This window comes from Panulirus ornatus, chromosome 38 (genome assembly GCF_036320965.1).
Source record: "Panulirus ornatus isolate Po-2019 chromosome 38, ASM3632096v1, whole genome shotgun sequence".
NCBI lineage: Eukaryota > Metazoa > Arthropoda > Malacostraca > Decapoda > Palinuridae > Panulirus > Panulirus ornatus.
The window spans coordinates 8611748-8639357 of record NC_092261.1 but is presented as its reverse complement, the minus strand read 5'-3'; the positions used below and the strand labels follow the sequence as shown (position 1 = coordinate 8639357).

Here is a 27610-nt window from a genome sequence, read left to right as displayed (position 1 = left end):
ATTTGTCTTTGTTACAACGTAAACTTATTGTACCTATGACTAAAAACATTCGGCCAATGCACATACCTTCTACACAATTAAGTTTCCCTGTCTCCTAAATCTATGTATACACACCATATGTAATTAGTTGACAACCCATAATACACGTCATGTAATATCTAAACACACAAGTGAAAAAGAAGTGTAAGATCAATGTAAGCAATGATGCAGAACGTAAGAGGAAGAATACAAGTTTTCTTTAACACAATAAACAGTCATAACGATAGAGCCCTGTTCGTCCTTGGGCTTCATGTGTCACATATTTGTTGCATTAGCCTTATACAAGTTATTTACACATATTTGTGGAAAATACCATGATTTTCTTGAAATTTTAGCAACTTTGAGCCGGATTCAGATTATAAGAATCTACTTTTGAAAGCTACTACAATAGAAGATATAGTGATTGATTCACTATGATTTTATTTTTTGAAATCCTATCTCGCCTTTCTTTAAAAAAAAATAACCTAAAAAACGTATGAATATGACAAAGATAAAATTTTAATCAAAATACGACTTTGAACAGCTGTTATATAGTATTGGGAGGGGGGGAGTGCTTATGACGTCATAAAGTTGCCAAGATCAAAATCTTTACATCATATAATAGCAATGTAAGAAAGCAATATATCTCGTTTGAAGATTTATTTTGATCAATTGAAAATATGATTCTTCGCAATTCATTAGGTAGACATTTCATAGTGTATTATTATCGGAGAACTTATTAATATATTTTGATTTTCTTGCAACTCTGTAGTAAACAGCTGCTCACTCTCAGTCGTAGTCTCGATATCCTTCAGGAGAGGCAAAGATTAAGTCGTCTCTTAAGGTTTGTCATTCGTGTTATTTATTGTCATCCCGTTAAGTTAACTGTGGGGATAATTTATGGGTATAGACATACTTTTCCGTCATTTAGAAAAATACTACAGTCATGAATTCAACAGGGCTAGCTGGCCCGACAGTGGTCTAGTCATTCTTGTATGCCCAGTATTGGTAGCTTTAAACTCTGGCATTTTTGCGGTTCTCCAATGATAACAGTTGCATTTAAGGAGTTTATGGGCTTGTATAGGCGTAGCCTGATACTTCCTAATATCTAGGAATCTTTAATTCGTTGTTTTCGCATTATTTATGTTGTACTTGAGTAAAATTCTTTGGAGAAAAATTATTTGGACCTCTCTTTAGAGTTTAATTGAATTTCCTTTTAAAGACCAGTTTCGTTGGTTTGAAGGAGAACTGATTGTCAGTTTTCCTATTGTCAAAATTTCGTCGGTTTTTTAGATCCCTTTCATTCTCTTTTCTTATGATTGTAGCTTCAAAGTCTTAAACCTTTCCCTGTAGATATTTTGTTGCCAAACAGAAATACATGAACAACCGTTAAAATGATATTGACTCACAAAATGGGCAGGATCGTAAGCAGAATGAAATGATAGGTTAAAATACTTGCAATACAGCACTTTTCAAACCTACTGTAGAGTGATGAATTAGGTACAACATCTCCATGCAACTATTCCACAGGCTACTTTACAGAATTGAAAACAATGTAGTGGCTTACACCAGTCCAAATTGTGCATTGAGAAAAATCATCAGCCGATTATAAAGCTGAGTGCATTGAGAAAAATCATCAGTCCATCATAAAGCTGATGAGTGCAGACCAGGGGAAAATGAGTGAGTGGTGATTTCAAAAAACAGGAAATTTTTTTTATAGATCATTGATTGTAATTAGAATCCAAAATATCCTACTTGCTGAAAAGGTAAAGTATCTAAAAAAACTGACACTGCTGGTCTTGTTCAAGAAAGTTATGGAACATCCCCCATTGAAAAGATACCTGTCAGATTTTCCCTTTTCCTCTAATAAAATGTAAGTAGAGATTTATCCAACAACCTCAGTTTTTAAACCTGAACAACAATTACAAATAGTTGATATGCAAATACTGTATCAGCCTGTATGTATGTATTTAATACTTTATTTATATTATATGTATATGTCAATCAATATGACCTATCAAATCATTATTCAGTAAATGATGTGGGTCTTATGAAATCTATTTTCTCAAGAATTTTGAAAGTACCAGAGAGAATATTTAACAAGTTCAAATGTACCACGGAGAGTATTTAACAACTTCAAATACTTGTTTACAGTAGTTTTCAATGTTTATTGCATTTTTTTAACTTGTACAAAACTGCTAGATACTCTATTCTTTTTAATATTGTTATTGCTTTATGCAGAATGGCTGAATCCAGAATCAACTTAGATGTTCCACGATATGATCAGTCAAAATTTGTTGGCCGTTTTCAGCATTTCCTTGGTATAACAGACTGGCGACTGTGTTTCAAAACCAACAAAGAACTTGATGAAGTGAAAGATCTTCTTCAGAAATATCGGTAAGGCTATAGTAACTGAAGTATTAGTGAATGGACATTTACTCTTTCAAATTCTGTTGTCCATGAAAATATTCCAATGATAAAAGTAATCCATGACAAAGGCAAGTTACATGTGGGAAGTGTCAACTTTTGTGTTATGTAGAGATATGAATACTCAGTCTTCTAAAGACCCCATACTAACTAATGTTGCTTTTCCTTAGATTTCAAATTCTAAAAAATGCTATAAATATGTATTGTAGTATCTTGTTTGTTCTGAATCTTACTTGGTAAGGTTCATGTCCATTTATTAATGAATTTTTGTAAAGGTAAACTGTATCTAATGTGATTACTATATTAATAAATATTTTCTCTATATGTGTCAAGAGTAATTCCCCTTATTTGTTTCTTTCTATGGCACTCTACCAAGGAGCCAGGAATGACTTTGAGTGGTCCTATGGGCCTGTCCTCAATATGAGTGTAGCATAGGAGAGAATATCCCACTGTCATGGGATCCTGGCATCACCTGAGGGTGTAATAGCGTTATGGGAGTCAGAGCTACAACATAATACGTGATATGAATGATACATACATAGTTATATTTGTTCCCTGTCTCCATGGGCAAATATACTGGTCTGTAATTTCAGGCATGGACAAGAACCACCTGGTACACCAGAAGAATCAATCTGGTATGCTAAGCGAGCATATGAATCAGCCTTCCATCCGGACACTGGTGAGAAGCAGAATGTTATTGGTAGAATGTGCTTCCAAGTCCCTGGTGGTATGATTCTGACAGGAGCCATGATGACTTTTTACAAGTATGTATAAAGGGTTATCGATATTATGCCTTTTTTTTGTACTCTATTCTGTTTCTAGTTGGCTTTGAATTTACACAAAATTTAGGATTTAAATTTCTTCAAAGAATTTTTATTGGATATTAAATTACTACTTTTTAAAAATCTAAACTTTTGATCCTCAAAATGTGCATCTTTTTGTAGAGTTGGTTAAAAAGTACATTAATTTTTTTTGACTCGATAATGTCTGTTGGGCTTGAGTATTGCAGAAACTAAAGGAAATATGTATATTTGAACTATGCACATGTGATCTTTTGATATGTGTGCATACCTCTCTTCTCTTCTGTGCAGTTACAAGCTTTGGTCTTTGTAATCCTGAACATGCAGGAGGTTGAAAGGCATGCACAGGATAGAATGAATTGGAACAATGTGGTATACTGGCCCTAACATACTCTCAGTGGACTGAACCAGGGCATGTGAAGCAGCTGGGGTAAACCATGGAAAGTTCTGTGGGACCTGCTTATTGATAGGGAGCTGTGATTTCAGTGCATTACACATGACAGCGAGAGAGTGGATGCAAGCTGATTTCGCCTTTCCTTGTTTGTTCCTGGCACAGCTTCACTAGCTTCCACTACCATGGTTAGAAAGTGAAGGGTAGGGAAGGTCAGAACTTCCTCACCAGAAACATTAAGGGTTCTAATACTGCTTATCCTAAAAATTATCCCAGAGAATTGCTCCTACTCAGTGAATAGTCAACAGAGGAAAAATGTTTCATTAATCATGTTAAATGTATGGCAGTTCCTCAGCTGAAATTTTGTGAATCTACTTTGTGTGACTTTGGGTTTTCCTCCTCCAGGAGAGTCATACTGTAATGTGCCTTTAGAATACTAACAAAGACACTATATTTATTATTTCTTTAAACCCTTTTCCTTCATGTGAATATGTTTTTGTGCTTGTGGGACAGATCACTGAGGAGAGAAATGCTGGTTTTTAAGAAATGAAAAACCATTTTTTTCTGAAGTAGTGTCTTTGGCCTTTCCTCCTTCCCCTCTTCTCTTATTGAAAAACCCTTCATTCCCTATTATGACCACTGTTGGGTTAATGTCCACACACCACAGATTCTGAGGTCTGACCACCAGGAGCAACAGAGTGATTGATGTCCTTTCTGCAGTGGTTTCAGATGTGGCCATTGGTGGGCCCAGAACTACTGAGCTGCTGCTTACTTACTCAGGAGGCTGTAGACAGATGGGAAAGCCAGTGATAACCCACCATAAGGACATTGGGTTCAAAGGTTCTACTGCTAATATTTCCATAGAATATACTGCAGAAAATCATGAACTAACAAAACATCTCTTTGGGGAGAAAATGACTGTGATGGACTTTCTGAACCATGCCTGTCATCTAACGTTTAGAAAAGCTGTTATTTATTAGGACTAAAAATTGCCAACAATGTTACAGAAATATTTATGAATGAATATACCAAAGTTTTACATGCAACATTCATTCCAGATCCACCCCTGCAGTTTTGTTTTGGCAGTGGGCAAACCAGTCCTTCAATGCTTTGGTAAACTTTACCAACCGGAATGCCAAATCCCCTTTGAGTGTAGAGCAGATGGGTATGGCATATATATCTGCTACTGGAGCAGCTCTTGTCACTGCTATAGGCCTTAAGAACTATTTAACTGGAAGAGCCTCTACTCTTCTTCAGGTGAATATCAACTTGATCTATCATATCTGACTCTGGATTTAAGGATTTCTTTGTATCATGAAGTTTTGTCCATATCATTGATGTTTTATCTATGCTTTTTGGTATCCTCAGCATGCAATAAAGGGAAGGCATATTGATTTGCACCCATCCATTTACATGCATGGCCATATTTTTGTACTGATTAATAGCATATAGTTTGTGTAATAAGCTTCTCTTGTGAATATCAGTGGATTAAATCAGAATTGTGCAGATTTGCTTTCGACTTATTGAAGATGTGTGTGTAATAATAGTGCCCATAAATAAATTTTTACTTATGTGTTGCAAGCTTTCCCTTTCAACTGTATTTTCAAGTTCAGTACCCTGTTTTTTGTAAGCAGCCTCTCTTATTTATGAACGAATTGAAATTTGACATATTTGTTACATACATACTGATGATGTGGATATGACATCAGGCAATATTTTTACAGCTGAACTTACTGAATTTTAGCAGTATTACTAAGCATGCATTTTTTCACCTCCCTATCCTATCATTACTTACTTGATCAAACCTTCTTGCATATTGTCCTCAAACATTCCATTTCCAACACCACCACCCTCTACTGTAAATTCTCATCTAAAGCCCATATTTTGCAGCTGTACATAATTGGGACTACTATACCTTCAAACATAACCATTTTTGCCTTCCCAGATAGGGACTCCTCTTTCCACACATTCCTCATTGCACGCAGAACCTGCACCCTCTCCTACTTCCATTTGCTACCATGTCCACTCAGGTATCTTAAAAATCTTCACTTCCTGTTTAAGTTTTTACTAGTCAAAACTTTTACTCCAACCCAAATAACCTCTCTCCTTGCACTGCTAAACCTAATAACCTAACTTTTATTCACATTAACTCTTAAATTTCTCCTTTCACACACACTCCCAAACTCAAACCTGCTTTTGCAATTTCTCATTCAAATTTGCCACCAGTGCCATGGCATCAACAAACAACTGGCTCACTTCCCTCACCCTATACAGACTAAAAACCTGTCCCTCTCTTCAAAACCCTTGCATTTACCACCCTTACCACTTTATCCATAAACAAAATAAACAGCCAAGGTGACACCAAAGAGAACCATGGAAGCAGAAGTGAGTCATAGGTGGGTAAGGGGGCAAAGGTTCTGGGAGCATTGAAGAATGTTTGAAGACATTTCATTATCTGAGAGGGCAAAATGGGTATGTTTAAAGGTATAGTAGTCCCAACAGTGTTGTATAGATGCAAGGCATGGGCTGTAGTTGAGGATGTGCAGGGAAGAGTGTGGGAGTTAGAGATTAAATGTCTGAGGACAAATATGTGATGAGGTAGTTTAATCAAGTAAGTAATAGAAGGGTAAGAGAGGTGTAGCAATAAGAAAAGTGTGGTTGAGAGAGGTGTGCTACAGTGGTTTAGACTTTTGAAGAGAATAAGTAAGGAGACAAGGAAGGGAGACCAAATTAAAGATGGAAGGATGGAGTAAAAAAGATTTTGAGTGATTGGGGCTTGAACATGCAGGAGGGTGAAAGATGTGCATAGAATGTTTTGTGGTTTGTGTCCTAAAAATATTTCACTCCCTCCAATTTTTCCACATTCAGACTTGCACCCCAACTAGCCTGCCCTTCAACCCTGCTAAACCAAATAACTTTACTTTTTTATTTTTTGCACTTAGTGTCAACTTCCTCCATTCACATTCTTCCAAACTCAGTCACCAACTTACCCAAGTTCTCACTTGAATCTGCCACCAGTGCTTTATCATCAGCAAACAAAAACTGACTCACTTCCTAGTCCCTTTTATCTCTTACAGATTGCATAATCGCCCCTTCTCCAAGACTTGTACATTTACCTCCCTCATCACCTTATCCATACACAAGGTACACAGCCATGGTGACATCACACAACCATGCTGCAGACCATCCTACATGAGGAGCCCCTCACTCTCCTCTCCTCCTCTACATACTTGTCTTACTCTCTTACTAAAAATTTCTCACTGCTTTAAGCAGCTTTCCCCCAAACCACATATTCTTAAGACCTTCTGCACACATCTCTATCAACCCTATCATATGCTTTCTCTAGATCTATAAATACCACGTACAAATTCATCTGTTTCTTTAAGTATTTCTCACAAATTCTTTAAAGCAAATGCCTGATCCACGTGTGTGTGTATATATATATGTGTATGTATGTATATATATATATATATATATATATATATATATATATATATATATATATCGCTTGAAGGAATAGTGGTTCCAACAATGTTGTATGGTTGCGAGGCGTGGGCTATGGATAGAGTTGTGCGCAGGAGGATGGATGTGCTGGAAATGAGATGTTTGAGGACAATGTGTGGTGTGAGGTGGTTTGATCAAGTAAGTAACGTAAGGGTAAGAGAGATGTGTGGAAATAAAAAGAGCGTGGTTGAGAGAGCAGAAGAGGGTGTTTTGAAGTGGTTTGGGCACATGGAGAGAATGAGTGAGGAAAGATTGACCAAGAGGATATATGTGTCGGAGGTGGAGGGAACGAGGAGAAGAGGGAGACCAAATTGGAGGTGGAAAGATGGAGTGAAAAGGATTTTGTGTGATCGGGGCCTGAACATGCAGGAGGGTGAAAGGAGGGCAAGGAATAGAGTGAATTGGAGCGATGTGGTATACAGGGGTTGACGTGCTGTCAGTGGATTGAATCAAGGCATGTGAAGCGTCCGGGGTAAACCATGGAAAGCTGTGTAGGTATGTATATTTGCGTGTGTGGACGTATGTATGTACATGTGTATGGGGGGGGGTTGGGCCATTTCTTTCGTCTGTTTCCTTGCGCTACCTCGCAAACGCGGGAGACAGCGACGAGGTATAAAAAAAAAAAAAAAAAAAAAAAAATATATATATATATATATATATATATATATATATATTTCATACTATTCGCCAAAGGCTTCCCTTTTAGTCGCCTTTTACGACATGCAGGGAATACGTGGGAAGTACTCTTTCTCCCCTATCCCCAGGGATAGATATATATATATTTTCTTTCTTTCTTTCATACTGTTCGCCATTTCCCGCGTTAGCAAGGTAGCGTTAAGAACAGAGGACGACCTTTGAGGGAATATCCTCACCTGGCCCTCTTCTCTGTTCCTACTTTTGGAAAATTTAAAAAAAAAAAAAAAAAAATTGAGAGGGGAGGATTTCCAGCCCCCCGCTCCCTTCCCTTTTAGTCGCCTTCTACAACACGCAGGGAATACGTGGGAAGTATTCTTTCTCCCCTATCCCCAGGGAGTGCTTTTTTCATGTGTGGCAGGGTGGCGATGGGAATGGATGAAGACAGCAAGTATGAATATGTACATGTGTATATATGTTTATGTCTGTGTATGTATATGTATGTATACATTGAAATGTATAGGTATGTATGTGTGTGTGTGTATGTGTGGGCGTTTATGTATATGCATGTGTATGTGGGTGGGTTGGGCCATTCTTTCATCTGTTTCCTTGCGCTACCTCACTAACACTGGAGAGAGCGACTAAGTATAATAAATATAAATCAACATATACATACACATACATATACAAATATGTACATATTCATACTTGCTTTCATCCCTTCCTGTCACTACCCAATCCCACAGGAAACAGCATCACTAACCACTGCTTCAGCAAGTTAGTGCCAGGAAATAGACAAAAAAGGCCACATTTGTTCACACTCAGTCTCTAGCTGTCATGTGTAATGCACCGAAACCAGAGCTCCCTATCCACATCTACACCTCACAGACCTTTCCATGGTTTACCCGAGACATTTCACATGCAAACATGGAAAGGTCTGTGAGGCTTGGTTGTGGATAGGGTGCTGTGGTTTCTGTGCACTACACATGACAGTTACAGAATGGATGTAAGAGAATATGTCCTTTCTTCATATGATCCAGGCACAACCTAGCTAACATGAGAAACAGTTTTACTTTTCCAAAAGAAGGAACAGAGAAGGGGGCTAAGTGAGGATTTTCCCTCAAAGGCTCAGTTCTCTGTTCTTGGTGCTACCCTCGCCAAAGCAGGAAATGGTAAATACGTATGTATGAAAAAATTTCATACTTGTTTGCTGGGAAATGGCAGACAAATGTGAAATATATAAGTAAAAAGAATGCTTCCCACATATTCCTTATGGAATATAAGGTAGGTAAAAGGGGTTGGAGGGTTGGAGTAGGGGGCTGGAAACCCTTCCCATCTTGTAATCTAACTTTTAAAAGATGAAACATAGGAAGTCATGCAACAAGTACTTATATGGGTAGTGGGGGTGCAGCACTCCCAAAAAGAAGAATGCACCTCAGATGGGACAAGTCCTGAAAAAAGCCACATGACTACCCTTCATATCCTTTATAGTTGGCATCTTTGGGGTTGCCAACTATGGCAGCCAACAGATTTTACAATGCATGCACAATGTCAGTTAATAAGTGGCTAGATTGAGGACTGTTGCACTCTACTACACTTGCCTTTATTGAGTATATCACTGAAAGGGTTAAAATCACTGAACACAATATGTGTACTGGTTGCTAGGGAGGTAAGTGGGATGGTAACGTTTCATGTTATGACCATATCCAGTATCTAGAGTCGTCATCTTTTAAACTTAAGGAAAGGGGCTGAAGCAAAGGACATGAAGCTATACACAGATATGATGAGGGTAAACTAATTATATGTATAATACCCAATTTTGCTTACCTGATACTTATATTCATTTTCAGAGATATGTGCCCTTTGCTGCTGTAGCTGCAGCAAATTGTATCAATATTCCTTTAATGCGTCAGAATGAACTACTGAATGGAATTATTGTGTGTGATGAAGACGGTAATGAATTTGTCACCTCCAGGGTGAGTGATTTAAATTTACATATCTGTCTTTTGTGTTTTTCAGATATGCTGTACAGGCCTCCTTGATTATCTAACTGTAGTTCACCATTCCCTCTCTTTGCTCTAATCTGTTTCACATGACCACACAAAGAGAACATGTTTTCATCTAGTAAAAGACTAGGATGCATTCCCAAGCCCTCTGTTAGTATTTTTGTCTCAATACTACAACACAATCTTTTACACAATACCGTTTTAAAAGTACAACATTTCCTGTAATTATTTGAGCTCAAGGTTCACTGTTCACTGCATAATGATAAATAGATAGTGAAGGTAACACAGTCTAAAGTGATAGTATGAGAAACTCACAGGCTGGTGCTACTTTATTCTAAGTTTTTGTTCATCTTTGATTTCAGGGATATACTTCAGTATGACAGTCCATCCTTATTTATTCATAGTTTTATCATCAGTTTATTTCAGCTGGATACTTTTTTCTCAAAAGTGTCAATTGAAAATCTAGCTGCAGCTTTAATGCTCCATCTTTTTCCTGTGACTGGAAAATGATCTTACTTGGATTGAAACATGTCATATTTCTCCAGTTTCCTTTGCTTGGGTATGTTATTATGTCTGTTTTAAAGTAAACACCTGTTATGAATCATTAAGTGCAAGCTTTCATGGTATTATATTTAGCTGGGCAAATAATCTTTCTTTGTGTAGCACCGTAAGGTTTACACTAGCCTACCCCACAGATGCGACGATATAACATATATGATGCTACCTAGGCCAGTTACCTATTATCATCCTGCCCAATGAGGAGAAAGAAAGGCTGGGGTGGCTGTGAATTGACTGCCTCAACCAGGATTTGAACTCTGGCAGGCTCTCATTTGATTCATAGTAAACCATCCACTATCTCCTTTAAGTCCAATCAGAACTCTCAAAGTTTTTTCGTGATTCAAATAATATTTCTTGGGAAATTGCTTTGTTCCTCAAGCTCTCTTGCTTATAGGAATCTGGCAACCACAAAGAAATAATTTTTTATCCTTCAAATCCTAAATTGTTACTGGTATGCATCCAGCCAGTACATTAGTTGATCAACTAGGCATGAATTAGCAAGGTTTGCTGATACTTATGAAAATTTTGAATTATTGTGTAAATACAGATTTTTTTTCTTCATGCATGTAAAGAGGGAATAGAATAGAAATCGGAAGTGATGATGTATATTGTGTTGAGGGAGGTGAGAGTTCAAGACAATAGAAGAGAGTAAGCAGCAATGTTTAGTTTGATACATTGATCTTCATTCAATTTCCAGCTGGCTGCCTTGAAAGGCATCTCCCAAGTTGTGTTTTCTCGCATTTTCATGGCTGCCCCAGGAATGACAATCATTCCAATTATCATGGAGCGGTTAGAGAAACAAGCTTGGCTTCGTAGAAATCCACGCTTAAATGCACCATTCCAAACCCTGGCATGTGGAGTGATGCTTACTCTTATGACCCCAACTGCATGTGCACTATTTAACCAAAAGTGGTAAGTAATTGCCAGTTTGTAATTACTTACTTGGAGAGTTTATAGTGATATTCCACTGTATATTGTGAAAAGTAAGAATATTTTAAAAATGTTCAAAATAACTTCCTGAGCACATTCATATACTTATACATATTTACATATTTACCTAAACCCTATCCCTGGGGATAGGGGAGAAAGAATACTTCCCACATATTCCCTGCGTGTCGTAGAAGGCAACTAAAAGGGGAGGGAGTGGGGGGCTGGAAATCCTCCCCACTTGTCTTTTCTTTTAATTTTCCAAAAGAAGGAACAGAGAAGGGGGTCAGGTGAGGATATTCCCTCAGAGGCCCAGTCCTCTGTTCTTAACGCTACCTTGCTAATGCGGGAAATGGCGAATAGTTTGAAAGAAAGAAATTTACCTAAACCAAAATACTGCATTATGTACAAAGGCATGATCATGGGAATAAAGAGATATCTGATTTCTTAAACCCACTGTATGACTTGTACTGCCAGAATGTTTCTGGTAGTACAGTGAATTATACCAAAGCACAGGCCAATTAGAATTACAATAATGGGAATAGACAGTCATGTAGATAACAATAGAATATCAGTCACAAAAATTAGAATGCCGCAGTACAGGTACACCTCTGAATTTCTGGCAACTAATGGTTCAGCGCCTCCTTTAGTCCGAACAAAATTACGTGAGGGAACTTGAAATTACTGCGGCCACCAGACTAATTTACTGGGTGGCCACAGATGGCATTGTGTGTGGGGTGCACTTACTTACATTCTTTACACTGCACTTGTTGGTGGTGATACCACAATTCTGTGAGATTCTTAGCTTATTTTGCTTAAATTTAACCCTAGCTATGGCTTCTAAGACATGAGTGTCAGTCTTGGTGTCAAACATACACACCAGTCCAAATCGATCCAAGATAAAGAAGAACTGTTGAAAAAATGGACCATGGTGTTTTGGTGCATAAGCTGTATAACATCTCCAGTATTGGTTCATCAACTGTTTATGATATAAAGAAGCAAATGGAGAAAATATTGAAATTCTATGCAGACAGCAATTCCAAGAAGCAAATGATGATTAGAAAAACTATGAATGATGGTAAGAGTACTGAGCACGATCAAGTGATGATGGAATGGTTTTGACAGCATGAGAATGATGGAGTGGACTTGTCAGGTAGCATGATAATGGACCAGGCTAAGTTAATCCATAGAGAACTTCAATTATAACATGAGTGTGACTATAGGGAAGGATGGCTTCAAAGATTCAAGAAGCGTCATGGAATTTCCATGAATAAAGTGTGCGGAGAAAAGCAGTCTGCAAACCACGAAGGAGCTTCCAAGTATGTAGACGAATTGGCAAAACTCGTAGCTGACAAGCACCTCAGTCCTGAGCAAGATTATAAGTACCCGTATTTCATTCGTTTATTTAATTTACATTCAATATTTGTTTCATTTGAATTTCTAGCAGTCCATGGTATACTTTAGACATGGGAGATGTATAATTAGTGGGTTAGAGGTTGTGTTGATGAATTATTATTACATGACCAAGGTTGGTCCGGCAAAATGGTTAATCCAGCAAGGCTTTGGAACCAAGAGTGCCGGAAAATCGGTGGTGCACCTGTATCATATTAGTTATTAGTAGGAGGTGGGAAACCTGTACCACCATGTCCCTCTCAGCTTATTTTGGATAAAACACTGTAATGGTCTTACAGTTGATAATACTAATTAAGCTGTTGTAACATGTTTCATTTAAATCATAACTTGTGCTTTATATATAAAAAAAATTAACACACTACATACATACATTTATAAAGGTTTTTACGGGACCCTCCCTGGAACGTCTTAGTCAGCACATTTTTGTGGGCCTCGTGTAGATTTAGGAGTGTCAGATCCCCAATTTTAAACCTTACTAGAGAGCACTGAGTTCTGATAGACTAAAAATGAGTAGGTTGATGATGTGAGCCCAGTGGCTGATTGGTCAAGGGCAGGCCTGAAATGAACAAGCCACCATGATTATAAGTATGTTCTTAGCAAAGGTTGAGTGAAGGCTTGCACTTCCTCACCAGAAATACCAAAGATTAGGAGAAATCTTCATAGATAATATTAATATGCTCACAAGAAAAATGGCACAGAATAGAAATATAGATTTTAGATATGGAAAACTACTTTACCAAAAGCATTGAGCATCTGGCATTTTGCTATCCCTTTCTTTCCTTCTTTTTAAAAAAGCCATTTTTTGAGCACTTAGGCAGAACCATTAGCAGACAGTGAGTAAAGTGGATTAGTTTCTGAAAGGTGCCACCCATAACATTATTGGCTTGGCCTGGTTCCTGTGTGACTAATGGTGTCCATGAACGAGCATTAACTAATCACACACATATTATGGTGGTCAAAGAGAGTTAAAGTCTGGTGTATAAATTCTATATAGAGATAAAATGTTTCAACCCCTTTTGAGCAAGTGCTATTAGTGATGCCTCATATGGCTTTTGTCTGTTGTTTTTCTTCCTGTAACCTCTCTATCTTTACGACTTATATCTTCAAACACCAGAGGAGCTCAGATTAATCTTTACTACATCTTCATCCTGTCACCTGTAATTGCAATGATTAGTACGTGCTTATACCTGTCCCGTGTCAACCTGTTGAAAAAAGTTTAGGATAAGATAGGATGCTGCATGCACTTCATCCACTTCATATATATGGGGGCAGTAAAGTGGACCGTTAATTTAAGTATCACATTTCTTTGTTTACCTAATAAAGTTATCATATACTGTAGTCAGACAAAGGATGTTACCAGTTTTCATTTACTTATAAAATCATTTACCTACTGTCAACTTTAAAATAAATTCATTAAGATTGATATTAAATTGCAGCTTCAATAAAAGAATGAAAATACTTTCACAAGATCAGTATTAAACAGAACCATAAATAAGATGATAACATTTTCTCAATTCTAGAAATAGTATATATATATATATACTGCTTAAAAAAGTATTAGTACAGTGTTTATATCTAGTCTTTTGTTCTGATACATAATCATGTTTGACTTTGCAGTTCAATCAGTACTGCAGCAATAGCAAAGGTGGAGCCTGATGTGTATGCTGCACTAGAGAGTAAATGCCATGGAAATATTCCAGCTTCTGTGTACTTCAATAAGGGTTTGTGAATTATAAGAAAACAAGGATTACTTACTCATACGACATTGCTAAGTTGAAAAGAAGTTCTCTATGCTGCTATTTCTGTTACTGCAGGCCATGTCTGCCTATTATTGCATTTGTATAATTCTTTTTGACTATATATCCTAGAATGACAGAACTGTAACATAATGCACAAAAAATTATTGTAATGCGAGCGCAAATGAAATGATGTTGGTAAGTTAATGTAAAGGCTCAGTGTTTGGTCTTGACTGGTTGTATGAATTTGGGGTAGCTGTTTCCTGTGGGGCGGGGCAGTGACAGGAATGGATGAAGGCAAGCAAGTATGAATATGTACATGTTTATATATATATTTGTCTGTATATGTATATGAGTGTGTATGGGCATTTATGTATATATATATATATATATATATATATGTGTGTTTATGAGTGGATGAGCCATTCTTCATCTGTTTCCTGGCGCTACCTCGCTGACATGGGAAACAGTGATTAAGTATGAAAATATATATATACATTATACTTAATTGCTGTTTCCCTACTTTCTTAAGTAGGAACAGGAGGAGGAGGAAAGATTTTTTTCCTCTAAGGCTCAGTTCCTTACCCTGCCTCCCAAAGCTGGAAAATGCAAGCATGTAAAAAAAAGTTATCAAAATGGCAGTAACTCTATGTGCAATAAATATATTATCAGAGACTGAAATGTAATTAAAAGTATAAGAGGGAGGACTAATAGAAGGAAAGGTTCGATAGAAAGACCAAAAGGGGAAAGCATATACAAAATTTTACAGGAAAATGTGATAAAATTACATTTTATTGATTTTTCTATAAAATACAGATTATAATCAGCAAAAATGCAAGACAATTCATAAAAATGATCATAGAGAATGCCTCGCCTCTTTGTCAGACCCCGTTATGGTACCATACCCATTTCTGTTCTGTAGTTTACCCTTGTGGTGTCTGGCACCACGAATGATTTGTTGATACCATAACCTTTCATGTTCTGTAGTTTACCTTTATGATGTCTGGCACCGTGAATGATTTTTTTGTAGACTGACAAGGGACCATGCCCAAGCCCTGCCTATTATTGGGATGAACTGCACTGTACTCTGCTGGAGGAAGAAATTTTCATGACATTCCAATAATTCTTTATCGAGTGCTTCCATACAAAACTGAGGCCAGCCAATTTACTGCCTAATAGATAACGATCATTCCTCTAGTTTTTATAAGTAAAGGGTAAATGAATAGTGTATTTTTTTATTTGTCAGTTTATAGTTATATGTACAAGGTGAATGTCTACATACCCCATATCGTCTGTCTGTATTGGCAGTCTTTGTGCTTAGTCATATAAGTCAGAGAGTATCCACTGAAAGGCAGAGTAGCTGCACAATGTCATGATGTTTAGCATTTTTGTAGTTCCACACATTATTTTAAATTGCATGTTCTTTGGCTTGTAACCTAGCCAGCTTTAGACCCCCCAAGTCTCATTTTCTGTTACAAGGGAAGTTTCTCACATTAGTCAGAACTAACTTCATGCATTTCAAGACTTAAAACAGTTAGATTGCTATGGATATCCCATTACCATTGGGTGGAAAAATCTGAATTTTCTTTCCAGGGTCAGTACATTCTGCAAGTCATGAGAGATATTTCAGATCTCCAGGGAGTAGAAACCTTATTGGTGAGGTAAATGCCTTTCACTCCTTGTTAACCACTCAATGTTAATGGCCTTGGCTTGATCTGGGTTCAGCCTCTGAACAAAGCAACAACCTTCATTTAGCAATGATGTCATCATCTACTGGCTAACATGGAAACTGGCAATCAAATATGGGAAAAAAAAAATACATGAATTTGGAGACGGGAACAAAGCTGAATGGTTTTAGGCCCAGTTAATGTAAATATAACTGCTAACGTAAACATTTTAACTCTGGTTTCACCATAACCCTTTGGCTGCATATTTAAACTCCATAGGAAATTCCCAGTGATACTTCTGCATCAAAAAATGGAAATTGTTATTTTTCACTTTTTTTTTTTTTACTAGTTTTCTGTTCTCAAATAATCATGAAATTTCCCCATGATACCAAAATTTTCTGTAAACTATTGTATGATGAAAAAGTTTACCTTTCAAAATGAAAAACTCAACTGTAAATTATCAAGAAATGGTTCACAAATATGATAGAAATATGATAGCCATGTTATACAGATAAGAGTATCCCAAACATTTTAACTTTTTATATAGCTCAAGTTGTCAGGTAAACCACAGTACATATAACCTAGAGCTCCTAGTTATGTTTAGGGTGATGTGCGAGGTAAATGCAAGGGTCTTAGAGAGAGGGGTAGATATGCATTCTATTGGGAAGGGGGTCTGTGAAGCGAGTCAGATATATACTGATGACAGCACTGGTGGCATATTCAAGTGAAAAACTGCAGAAATTATTGTCTGAGTTTAAAAGAGGGTATGAAAGGAGAAATTTGAGAGTGAATGAGAATAAAAGCAAGGTTATTAGATATAGGAGAGAGAGAGAGAGAGAGAGAGAGAGAGAGAGAGATTAGTTGGGGTATGTTTGAATGGAGAAAACAGAAAGGAAATGAAGTGTTTTAGCTACCTGGTAGTGGACATGGTAGTGAATGGACCTATGGAACTTGAAGTGAGTCGTAGCATGGATGAGGGGAAGAAGATCCTGGGAGTATTGAGGAATGTAAGGAAAGAGAAGTCACTACTTGGGAGGGAGAAGGTGAACATATTTGTAGGTACAGTAGTCCTGACAGTTTTGTATGAACCCAAGGCATGGGCTATAAATGAGAATATGAAAGTGTTGAAAATTAAATGTTTGAGGAGGTTTAATAAAGGAAAACATGATAGGTTATGAAAGAGGTGTGGTAATATGAAGAGTGTGGTTAAGAGAGCTGAGGATGTACTGAAATAGTTTGGACATATGGAGGTAATGAGTGAGGAAAGGTGAACAGAGAGTGTGTGTGTCAGAAGTGGAAGAGTTCAGAAGAGATTTAAGTTAGAGATGGTAGAATGGTGAAAAAGGTTTTCAGTACTCAGGGTTTCAACATATAAGAGGGTGTAAAGCATGCTCAAGATAGAATTAATGATTTGGTATACAGAGGCAATGTGCTGTGCATGGACCACTAAACTAGGGCATGATAAGTGTCCAGGGGAAACATCAGAAAGGTCTGAGGGACCTCACTGTGGATAGGGGGCTGTGGTTTCAGTGTATACACATGATAGCAAAAGAATGCATAGGAGCAAGTGGGGCTTTCTTCACCTGTTCCTAGTGTCTCTTTGCTAATCCAGGAATCGGCAAACAAGTATGAAGAAACTTTTATGGTAATCATGTCAGATTACTATAACAATACTCGTGATAAACATAGGTACTATGACAATATATGAATTGTGTTCTTCAATCAGTAGAACCTAATATCTCTTCTGTCACTCTCAAGATGGCCATCATTCTGGTCTTTAAAATTTTCTTCTTGATGTCAAATTATGTAGAAAACTGAAAAAGTCTTCAATTATCATTTGTTCTTAGTATATGAATATTAGTAAAGTTTACTGTATGATGTTCAACAGAAGGGAAATTAACAAATTGTTTGTTCAAAAGTGAACAGCCAGTTAGAGTTTGATATAAACAAAGACTTGTCCTGCATCATAATGAAGTAATTAGTAGTTGGATTGGATACTTTTAATTAGTTTTGTCGTGTCTTACAAGTTTATTGATTATTTTTTTTTCATCTTAGGAATAGGTAACTTTGTTTAAAATGTGCAATAACACTGGTGACAAATATATCCAATACTTCGTTGTTTTCCATCCCAGTCATATAATTGATTTAATTTTTTCATTATAATTTTTTTTTTTTTTTTTGGAATATAGCAGTATGAATTGCAAAATCAATATAGCAGTACTAATTGCAAAAACATCATGGTTTTGAAAATTTTTGGCTTGAAGTACAGATAACAGAGGTTTACCGTATGTGAAAGTCAGGCAAATGCAGGATTAGCTTAAGAAAAAAATACTGTAAATAAAAACTTACACTTTGGATCACCACCTTCTGAACTGTTGATGATGGCTATGGAGATGCTTTGCTTCTTCTTGCTTGGCATATCTACAGAATGAAAACTGCTGGGCATTTGGGTTCCATGGTGAAAAATATTATGGGCAGCTTATATCCTCAAGGACAACAGGCTAAACAGAGATGACCTCATGTGGAAAGTGATGCTGCCCAGCAGCCACTTCAAACTCCTCCCACAATGAATCAGGAAATGAGTGAGGTATGCATCATCACCTTGGTTCAAATTAGTAAAAGAATCAGAAAAAATAATAATAGAACATTACACATTCACTACATAAAAAAATAGTGCACTCAACAGACAAAAAATATTGAAATTCCAATGGCTCAAGCCACAGTAATTCTATATAGCCATCTGATGCCTGTTCCCTCCAGGAACTCCCTCAAGGGGGTGGCCATAGCAATAGAATCTTCATAACTATTGAACTCCACTGCTGCTTCTTATCCTCTAGTGCCTTACCATTAACAGGCCACTGGCAGAGGGCAACTCAGCACTGTTTGAAGAGGCTCCTAACTAATGTTCCTACTGAAGACTTCTAATTTGTCTACCTAATGCTCCTGCCTCGTGTTACAACCTACTTCTTAGTAAATGCTCCCACCTACTACTATTACTTGTTTCTACCTAATGCTGCTAGCTAAATATTTAGTTCCCATGTACTGCTTTTATCTATCGCTCCTACCATTTTGCCATAAAACAGGGTTAAAGCATAGTGCTCACAGCAGGAAAAGCTATGGTTATGAAGCATGAGCTGTGCCACTAAGTGTTGTCACATGCTATGTGTGACAAGGAGAGACTGTACTATGAAACTAAAGCACCACAGCATCTGGAAAAAATCTAAAGGGGATTTGAAAAAGGCAGTCATATCGATAACTTCTGAAACTCTGAATGATAATCATGAAATTCAAAAATCAAGCTATAATCTACAAAAATTTCATGATCTAAACATGCAAACTTACTTTCCAGAAAACAAGGCCTGAAGTTGGCACTCCACTTTCCTTCACCTACACAATAACAAATATGCCTACAACACACAATAACTCAAGCTATTGCATTGTTATTCTAACAATAGCCCTATGTTGCAATGACAAACTGCCACTTGAAGAAATCATTAAAAAGAGGGGATAAATCTAATAAAAATCCAGAGTTGGGGTCAGGGAACATAGCTGCTATATAAACAAAACACAATGTGAGATTTATCCAAGGTAATTAAAAGTCTGGAGCGTCACAAGACATTATACTTGGAAAACATTACAAAAAATGATGAAACTTTTTTTATTTAACCAGCACATTCCCTAATACTGATCAAGTTTTTGGCCATCTGAGGTCCTTAACCTATTCACTAAAGCATGCTTAAAACCTGAGGTTACTTTCTCTACTTTTAAAAAAAACACCCATAATTTTGGTATAACCATTACAAAAGAAATATAACTATTCCAAAACCTACCTTACAAACATGATAGCCATATAAATGAGGTTTTAGGGTGGTAGGAGCTGCAAGGCATATGATATATCCTTTTTTATACATATTACATGTCAACACCTTCACTTTACAATTTCTTTAAAAAAATTTCTCTTCTGCTTCCATTGTTATGTTCACAATTCATACATTTATACAGATACAGCCAATCTTTAACATACAAAACAGTTATGCTCCATGATATGCCTTTCACTAGGTGAAGCTATTGCTTTTGTTTAGTGAAGCTTTGTTAAGCATCACGTTTCCACATAAACCCACCTATAAAGGTGAAAATGTGTTCCCAATCAGGAATATTGGGGACTTTGGGTTTTTTCGAGATTCAGCATAAAAACTGTACAAATAATCACTTAGCATTAAAACAATATGATATACACACAGAAATAATGTACTTTAATAAATACTGTACAAGAATGCAGAACCCTCAGATAGTCATGAACACTAGGTGCATAGACTCCCCAAAGCAGCACATCCCTGAAGGAATATGGATGTGAAGTTAGGACTAAGAAAGGCATCTTCATTTGACTGTCCTATCACATATGCTAGATTCGAATGAATATTGTCTGGAATACAATAAAATGTTAAGTAGCTTTTAGGCTTAGATGCTGCATGTATGACAACTCCCTCATTTCGACACCTCAAGCATTCCTCTCCCATGTCCTTGACTAGCTCTTCTCTTGGAACATTCAACCTATCAGAACTTGCTTTTCAATTTTCAGTGATATACGATCCATCTTATTCATATCATCTTCAAAGTGACTCCATACCTTCTCTTGAATTAATGCTGTACTTTAAAGGTACAATACTTGGACTGGAGACCAAAGCCAAGTTTTTATCTCCAGTCCAAATACTCTGCATGTTTCCCATTTTCTCCACAAAACTACACATATGCTGCAATTTCATGGCAGTCAGAGACTTAAAAGTCTCTTAGGTATGACATTTAAAACTAACATTTAAACACGAACTTATAAAGGCAATCATTCATGTACAAAATTTAAATTCAATTAATCTGTACAGCTATAGCACACCGTCTTTTAGACTCAAATTTCAAAACACTGGTATTTTTTTAAAACAATCAATCATACCTGAAATTTCAAGTCCATCATGCTAATGTTACAATTCCCCCTTGATCAAAGGCTGGCATCAGGATGGCAGATATACCTTTCATGATCATAGCATTTCCTTAACCAGACTTCCTACCTTCAAATTAACTATTCTGATTATATCAACATCTTTCATCCCTTCCTTTTGACATTCTTGATTTACTGCACCACCTGTTTACATTACTGAGCAACATATATCTAACTGACAGGTATGCAAAAACTTGATTCTTGGATGGGAATGTGTTGACATGGGCAGCAGGTAGGATGACTGATCATTACTTGGTGGAGATGAGGATGATGGCTTACAGAGACTAGGAAAAATTAAATCATATGGGTGGAAAGAAGGTGGTTAAAGCAAGCAAGCTAGGGAAAGAGACTTATGCGATGAGATACTCGGAGAGATTGCGAGTAGAATCCCAGACAGCGAATATAAAAGAAGCTAAGTAAGTTGGCGAGAAATCAGTAGCTTTAGGAGGAGCACTTCTTACATGTGCATGGGAAGAGTCTGACATGCAAAAGGTAGGAGATAGACACATAAGAAACAATAGAGAGAGGAGGGATGGTGAAGTTAAGATGTTGGTGAAAGAGAAAAGAGAAGTATATGGGCATTATTTGCAGGGTAAGAGAGCAAATGATTGGGAAATATACAAGAAAAAGTAATAGGTGAAAAGGAAGGTGCAGGAGCTAAAAAAAAAAAGGGGGGTTCAAGAGGAAGATGCAGAGGCTGAACAAGAGGACAAAAGAGAGTAGAGCCCAGCAAGTACCACATATCTTTGACAGAATAAGAAAATGTTTTGGAAAGAGATTAATAGAGAAAAAACATGAGTACAAATGAGAACATCAAAGACAGGTAATTGAAGAAATGGTAACAAGCAGGAAAGGAAAAGTGAGAGTAAGTAATTTGAAGGACAGATGAATGTCTTTGAGACAGGTGGCAGATGGCAGATATTTGGGTCAGGGAGGTATGCAAAGTGAGTCGAGGCAGATGGTTTGGTGAAAAGAGAGTTCATGAAAACAGTAGTCAAGATGAAATGTGGCAAGGCAGCTGGAGTGTGTGGATGGTAGGGGTGCCATCCTAGCATCCCTTTTTCTTAGTTTCACTAAAACCACTCTGTAACACTTTTTTTTCTCATTTCACCTGTTTCTCTTTTTCACTTTCACCACCACTTCATACATATAATGTGTTGCTTTTCATCATTAAAGTAATTCTACATTCCACATGATTTCCACTGGTTATAAACATGATAAACTGTCAAATTTGAAGTTTTTTGGCAAGCATATGACATCTCTGTTTATTTTACATCATATACAAATACATTTAGTCTACTACTTATACAGCAACATTTCCATTCAATTTTATATCTTGGCATACATTTATTTTTCATTCCTAATTCTTTACCTGTCAGTGAGGTAGCATAAGAAACAAATGAACAATGGCTTTATTTGCACATATTCACTCTCTAGTTGTCATGTATAATATCTTGAAACCAGATCTTACCATTTACAACCAAGCCCAACAAATTATTCCATTCTTTACCTTAATCATTTCATTTGCTGATGTTATTAGACTTTGCCTGCACAAGGTTACACTAGGAGTGAGAAGTCACCTTTGGCAAAACATCTCACTCCAAAGGAATCTGCCTTTCCCTGCAACGAGAAGTACCACAGTCTGGGGCTGCAGGAATCTTTTACTATTTCACTAAAATTAGTCCTAAGAGTAATAATAATAATAAATATTTTTACTTGCTGTGGTTAAACTCACTGACAGCAAATCACCCTCTGCTGATTCAATTCCTTCTATCTCATGCAAACACCTCTCAACCTCCTACATGCTCAGGTCCCTTTCCCCTCCCACGCAAACATACCAATGTACATGAGCACAAATTGTAATGTCCCTCTCTACTTGGGTTTTCAATTCTAATCTTATAAACCCAAGATTCCTTTTAAAGGATTACGCCAACTACAGGCCATGTTACTACTTTTTCTTTCAAACATATTCATCATCTCCCATGACGGCAAGGTATCATCAGAAGTAGGTGACTGAGCCTTCAAGGAAATAAATCCTCATTTGGCTCCTTCCTCATTTCATTCTTTTGTTAAAAAATAACAGAGGAAGGGAGGATTTCCAGCCCTCTGCTCCTGCCCCTCTTAGTCACTTTCTACAATGTGCAGGAAATGATGGTCTCCTCCTGAATGTGAAGTTCCTCAAAAACACTGTATTTCTTTTCAATGCCTAGCAATGACACAACCTCACTGAAGGTGATTTTCCACTCATGTTGTAACCTTGTGCAGACAGAGTCCTGTAACACTTGCTGTGTAGGTAATATGCATAATCATGTACAAATACATATGTAAGCAGAAATCTGAAATTAGCCAACACAAACCTATGCTCAAAAAATAAGTGGATGAACATTTCAGGGCTGAAGCTAGTGATTATCTATCTAATAAGTATGATACATGATTTAGATATAAAATATAAAGCATTGCAAATGGAAAAATTATAAAACTACACTACTATATACGAGAAAACAAAAATAAATCATTGTAATCATCACAGACAATGTAGCTACAAGCTACAAATGAAAATTCTAGTACAGACAGTGCACTTTTCTAAGAGCACTCACAGTTTGGCGCTGTGTTCCTATGATGATTTTGACCAAAAATGTATTTGTGATACTCTGAGGCTAATTGAAAAATCATACAACTAATGCAAAATCCATTTTGACAAGGCTACAGGAATTTAAGTAGTTGTTTCAAAAAATAAGTTTTTATGGAGATTGTTTCCAAGAAGACTGTGCTCCAAAGAAAAATTCACTAATCTATGCAGATTTCTTAATAAAATGGAATGCAATACAAGAGAATGATAATGCAAAAAATAAAGAAAATGAAAAATTCTATTCACTTTTAGAAAGCATAAGAATCTCCTCCATTATTAGGAAGCAAAATATAATAACAATCTGACTAGAATGTTTAGATGTAGTTGTACTTGGAAAATACAATACAGTATTTATGAATTATCTGTTCTATTCCCAACACAATGCCCTTAATAAAGCAAACTGTACACACAAGAAAACAAAATAAAATATGCTCTTTTATCTACTTTCTTATTTTTTTTACAAATCATTTAAAAACTTTTAATATCCTACAAAAGAGAACTGTCTTGTCATTCTCAAGAGTACACATATACACATACATAGACATATACATATACACATGTACCTATTCATACTTGCTTGCCCTCAATCCATTCCCGGCACCATCCCACCCCACAGGAAACAGCATTGCTACCCCCAGCTTCAGCGAGGTACCACCAGGAAAATAGACAAAAAAGGCCACATTCATTCACACTCAGTCTCTAGTTGTCATGTGTAAAGCACCAAAACCACAACTCCCTATCCACACCCGAGCCCCACAGACCTTTCTATGGTTTACCCCAGATGTTTCACATGCCCTGGTTCAGTCTATTGACAGCATCAGTGAGGTAGCACCAGGAAACAGACAAAGGAAGACCCATCCACTCACATACACACATATATATTTACACACTCATACTGGCACATATACATATCAACATACATACATATACATACACACCCATATACATATATACACATGTACATACTCATGCATGCTTGCCTTCATCTATTCCTAGCACCACCCCATCCCACAGGAAACAGCACTGCCACCATCTGCATCAGTAAGATAGCACCAGGAAAACATAAAAAAGGACACATTTGTTCACATTCAGTCTCTAGCTGTCATATGTAATGCACTGACTCCACAACTCCCTATCCACATCCAGGCCCCACAGACCTTTCCATGGTTTACCCAGAAGTTTCACATGCCCTGGTTCAGTATACAAGTGGATGAGGCATTCTTCATCTGTTTCCTGGCACTAACTCACTGATGCAGAAAACAGTGATCAAGTATAATATCAATATATATATATATATATATATATATATATATATATATATATATATTTTTTTTTTTTTTTTTTTTTATACTTTGTCGCTGTCTCCCGCGTTTGCGAGGTAGCGCAAGGAAACAGACGAAAGAAATGGCCCAACCCCCCCCCATACACATGTATATACATACGTCCACACACGCAAATATACATACCTACACAGCTTTCCATGGTTTACCCCAGACGCTTCACATGCCTTGATTCAATCCACTGACAGCACGTCAACCCCGGTATACCACATCGCTCCAATTCACTCTATTCCTTGCCCTCCTTTCACCCTCCTGCATGTTCAGGCCCCGATCACACAAAATCTTTTTCACTCCATCTTTCCACCTCCAATTTGGTCTCCCTCTTCTCCTTGCTCCCTCCACCTCCGACACATATATCCTCTTGGTCAATCTTTCCTCACTCATCCTCTCCATGTGCCCAAACCACTTCAAAACACCCTCTTCTGCTCTCTCAACCACGCTCTTTTTATTTCCACACATCTCTCTTACCCTTACGTTACTCACTCGATCAAACCACCTCACACCACACATTGTCCTCAAACATCTCATTTCCAGCACATCCATCCTCCTGCGCACAACTCTATCCATAGCCCACGCCTCGCAACCATACAACATTGTTGGAACCACTATTCCTTCAAACATACCCATTTTTGCTTTCCGAGATAATGTTCTCGACTTCCACACATTCTTCAAGGCCCCCAGAATTTTCGCCCCCTCCCCCACCCTATGATCCACTTCCGCTTCCATGGTTCCATCCGCTGCCAGATCCACTCCCAGATATCTAAAACACTTCACTTCCTCCAGTTTTTCTCCATTCAAACTCGCCTCCCAATTGACTTGACCCTCAACCCTACTGTACCTATATATATATATATATATTTATTTATTTTTTATTTTGCTTTGTCGCTGTCTCCCGCATTTGCAAGGTAGCACAAGGAAACAGACGAAAGAAATGGCCCAACCCACCCCCATACACATGTATATACACACACATCCACACACGCAAATATACATACCCATACATCTCAATGTACACATATATATACACACACAGACACATACATATATACACATGCACACGATTCACACTGTCTACCTTTATTCATTCCCATCGCCACCTCGGCACACATGGAATAACATCCCCCACCCCCCTCATGTGTGCGAGGTAGCGCTAGGAAAAGACAACAAAGGCCCTATTCGTTCACACTCAGTCTCTAGCTGTCATGTAATAATGCACTGAAACCACAGCTCCCTTTCCACATCCAGGCCCCACAGAACTTTCCATGGTTTACCCCAGATGCTTCACATGCCCTGGTTCAATCCACTCACAGTATGTCGACCCCAGTATACCACATCGTTCCAATTCACTATTCCTTGCATGCCTTTCACCCTCCTGTATGTTCAGGCCCCAATCACTCAAAATCTTTTTCACTCCATCTTTCCACCTCCAATTTGGTCTCCCACTTCTCCTCGTTCCCTCCACCCCTGACACATATATCCTCTTGGTCAATCTTTCCTCACTCATTCTCTCCATGTGACCAAACCATTTCAAAACAGTGTTTATATATTCATATTCATTTTATATATATTTCATCATACTTAATTCATTTATATATTTACTTATTATACTTCATCACTGTTTCCCGCATCAGTGAGATAGCGCCAGGAAACAGAAGAAGAACGGCCCATATACGTACATATACATGCACAGACATATTCATATATAAACTTGTACATATTCATACTTGCTTGCCTCATCCATTCCTGGAGCCACCCTGCTGCACAGGAAATACCATCGCTGTATATGTATTATCCGTAAGGATAAGGAAGAAAGAATACTTCCCACATATTCCCTACGTGTCATATAGGGTGACTAAAAGGGGCAGGAGCAGGGGTCTAGAAATCCTCCCCTTCAGTTTTACTTTTACAAAAGAAGGAACAGAGAAGGGGGCCAAGCGAGGAGTTTTCCCTCTAAGGCTCAGTCATCTGTTCTGGAACACTACCTTGCTAACATGGGAAATGGTGAATATGTATGAAGAAAAATATATACATATATTTATAAATACAATTTACCATATCCTTCATCCAGTGAAAGAAGCATTTTTAAATGGGAGAGTGATCGGGACCCTGAAAAAGGCTAGATAAGTTTTCATATATCTTTTCTGTACATTTAAAGTTTTTGGATTATGCATTCAGTAAGAACCTACTGACGACATCTGTATTGAAAATGTATTTATTGAATACAATCTACCATAACATTCATCAAGTAAATGACGGATATTTTGAACTCACTCCTCTGTAAATGTAGCACTCACTTTTTTATCTTTAAATATGCAATTTATCTTAAAGAAATTAGTTAGTTAAGAACCTACTTAAGAGAATTGCAATGAAAATATATAAATAAATACAATTCACCATAGTATTCACCAAATGTACTGCCAATCTTTTGAACAGGAAAGCAATTAGGACCCCAAGAAATGATATAAGTTTTCCTACATTTTTTCTGAATTTGTAGGTAATCATTACTTTATGCATTAATTAATACATGAAGAGAATTGTCTTGAAATAGTATAGAAAATAAGACTTACTGTA

At 37.3% G+C, this 27610-nt stretch overlaps 1 protein-coding gene across 1 annotated transcript; it reads left to right on the top strand.

Moving 5' to 3' along the window:
• Positions 1–786: 786 nt before the first annotated feature.
• Sfxn2 (sideroflexin 2) lies at positions 787–18191 on the top strand. Its single transcript, XM_071684610.1, has 7 exons — positions 787–862; positions 2260–2415; positions 3039–3209; positions 4695–4893; positions 9624–9749; positions 11035–11249; positions 14295–18191. Exons 2-7 carry the CDS (start codon positions 2261–2263, stop codon positions 14404–14406), a joined length of 978 nt encoding a protein of 325 aa, XP_071540711.1. The 5' UTR covers positions 787–862; position 2260; the 3' UTR covers positions 14407–18191.
• The last annotated feature ends 9419 nt before the right edge of the window (positions 18192–27610 follow it).

What these genes read in the sequence shown, in the direction of transcription:
- Sfxn2 (XM_071684610.1), top strand. Translation starts at nt 2,261, where the DNA reads ATGGCTGAATCCAGAATCAACTTAGATGTTCCACGATATGATCAGTCA. An exon ending in GATCTTCTTCAGAAATATCG is followed by an intron (nt 2,416 to 3,038) that starts GTAAGGCTATAG and finishes CTGTAATTTCAG; the next exon opens with GCATGGACAAGAACCACCTG. An exon ending in GAGCCTCTACTCTTCTTCAG is followed by an intron (nt 4,894 to 9,623) that starts GTGAATATCAAC and finishes ATTCATTTTCAG; the next exon opens with AGATATGTGCCCTTTGCTGC.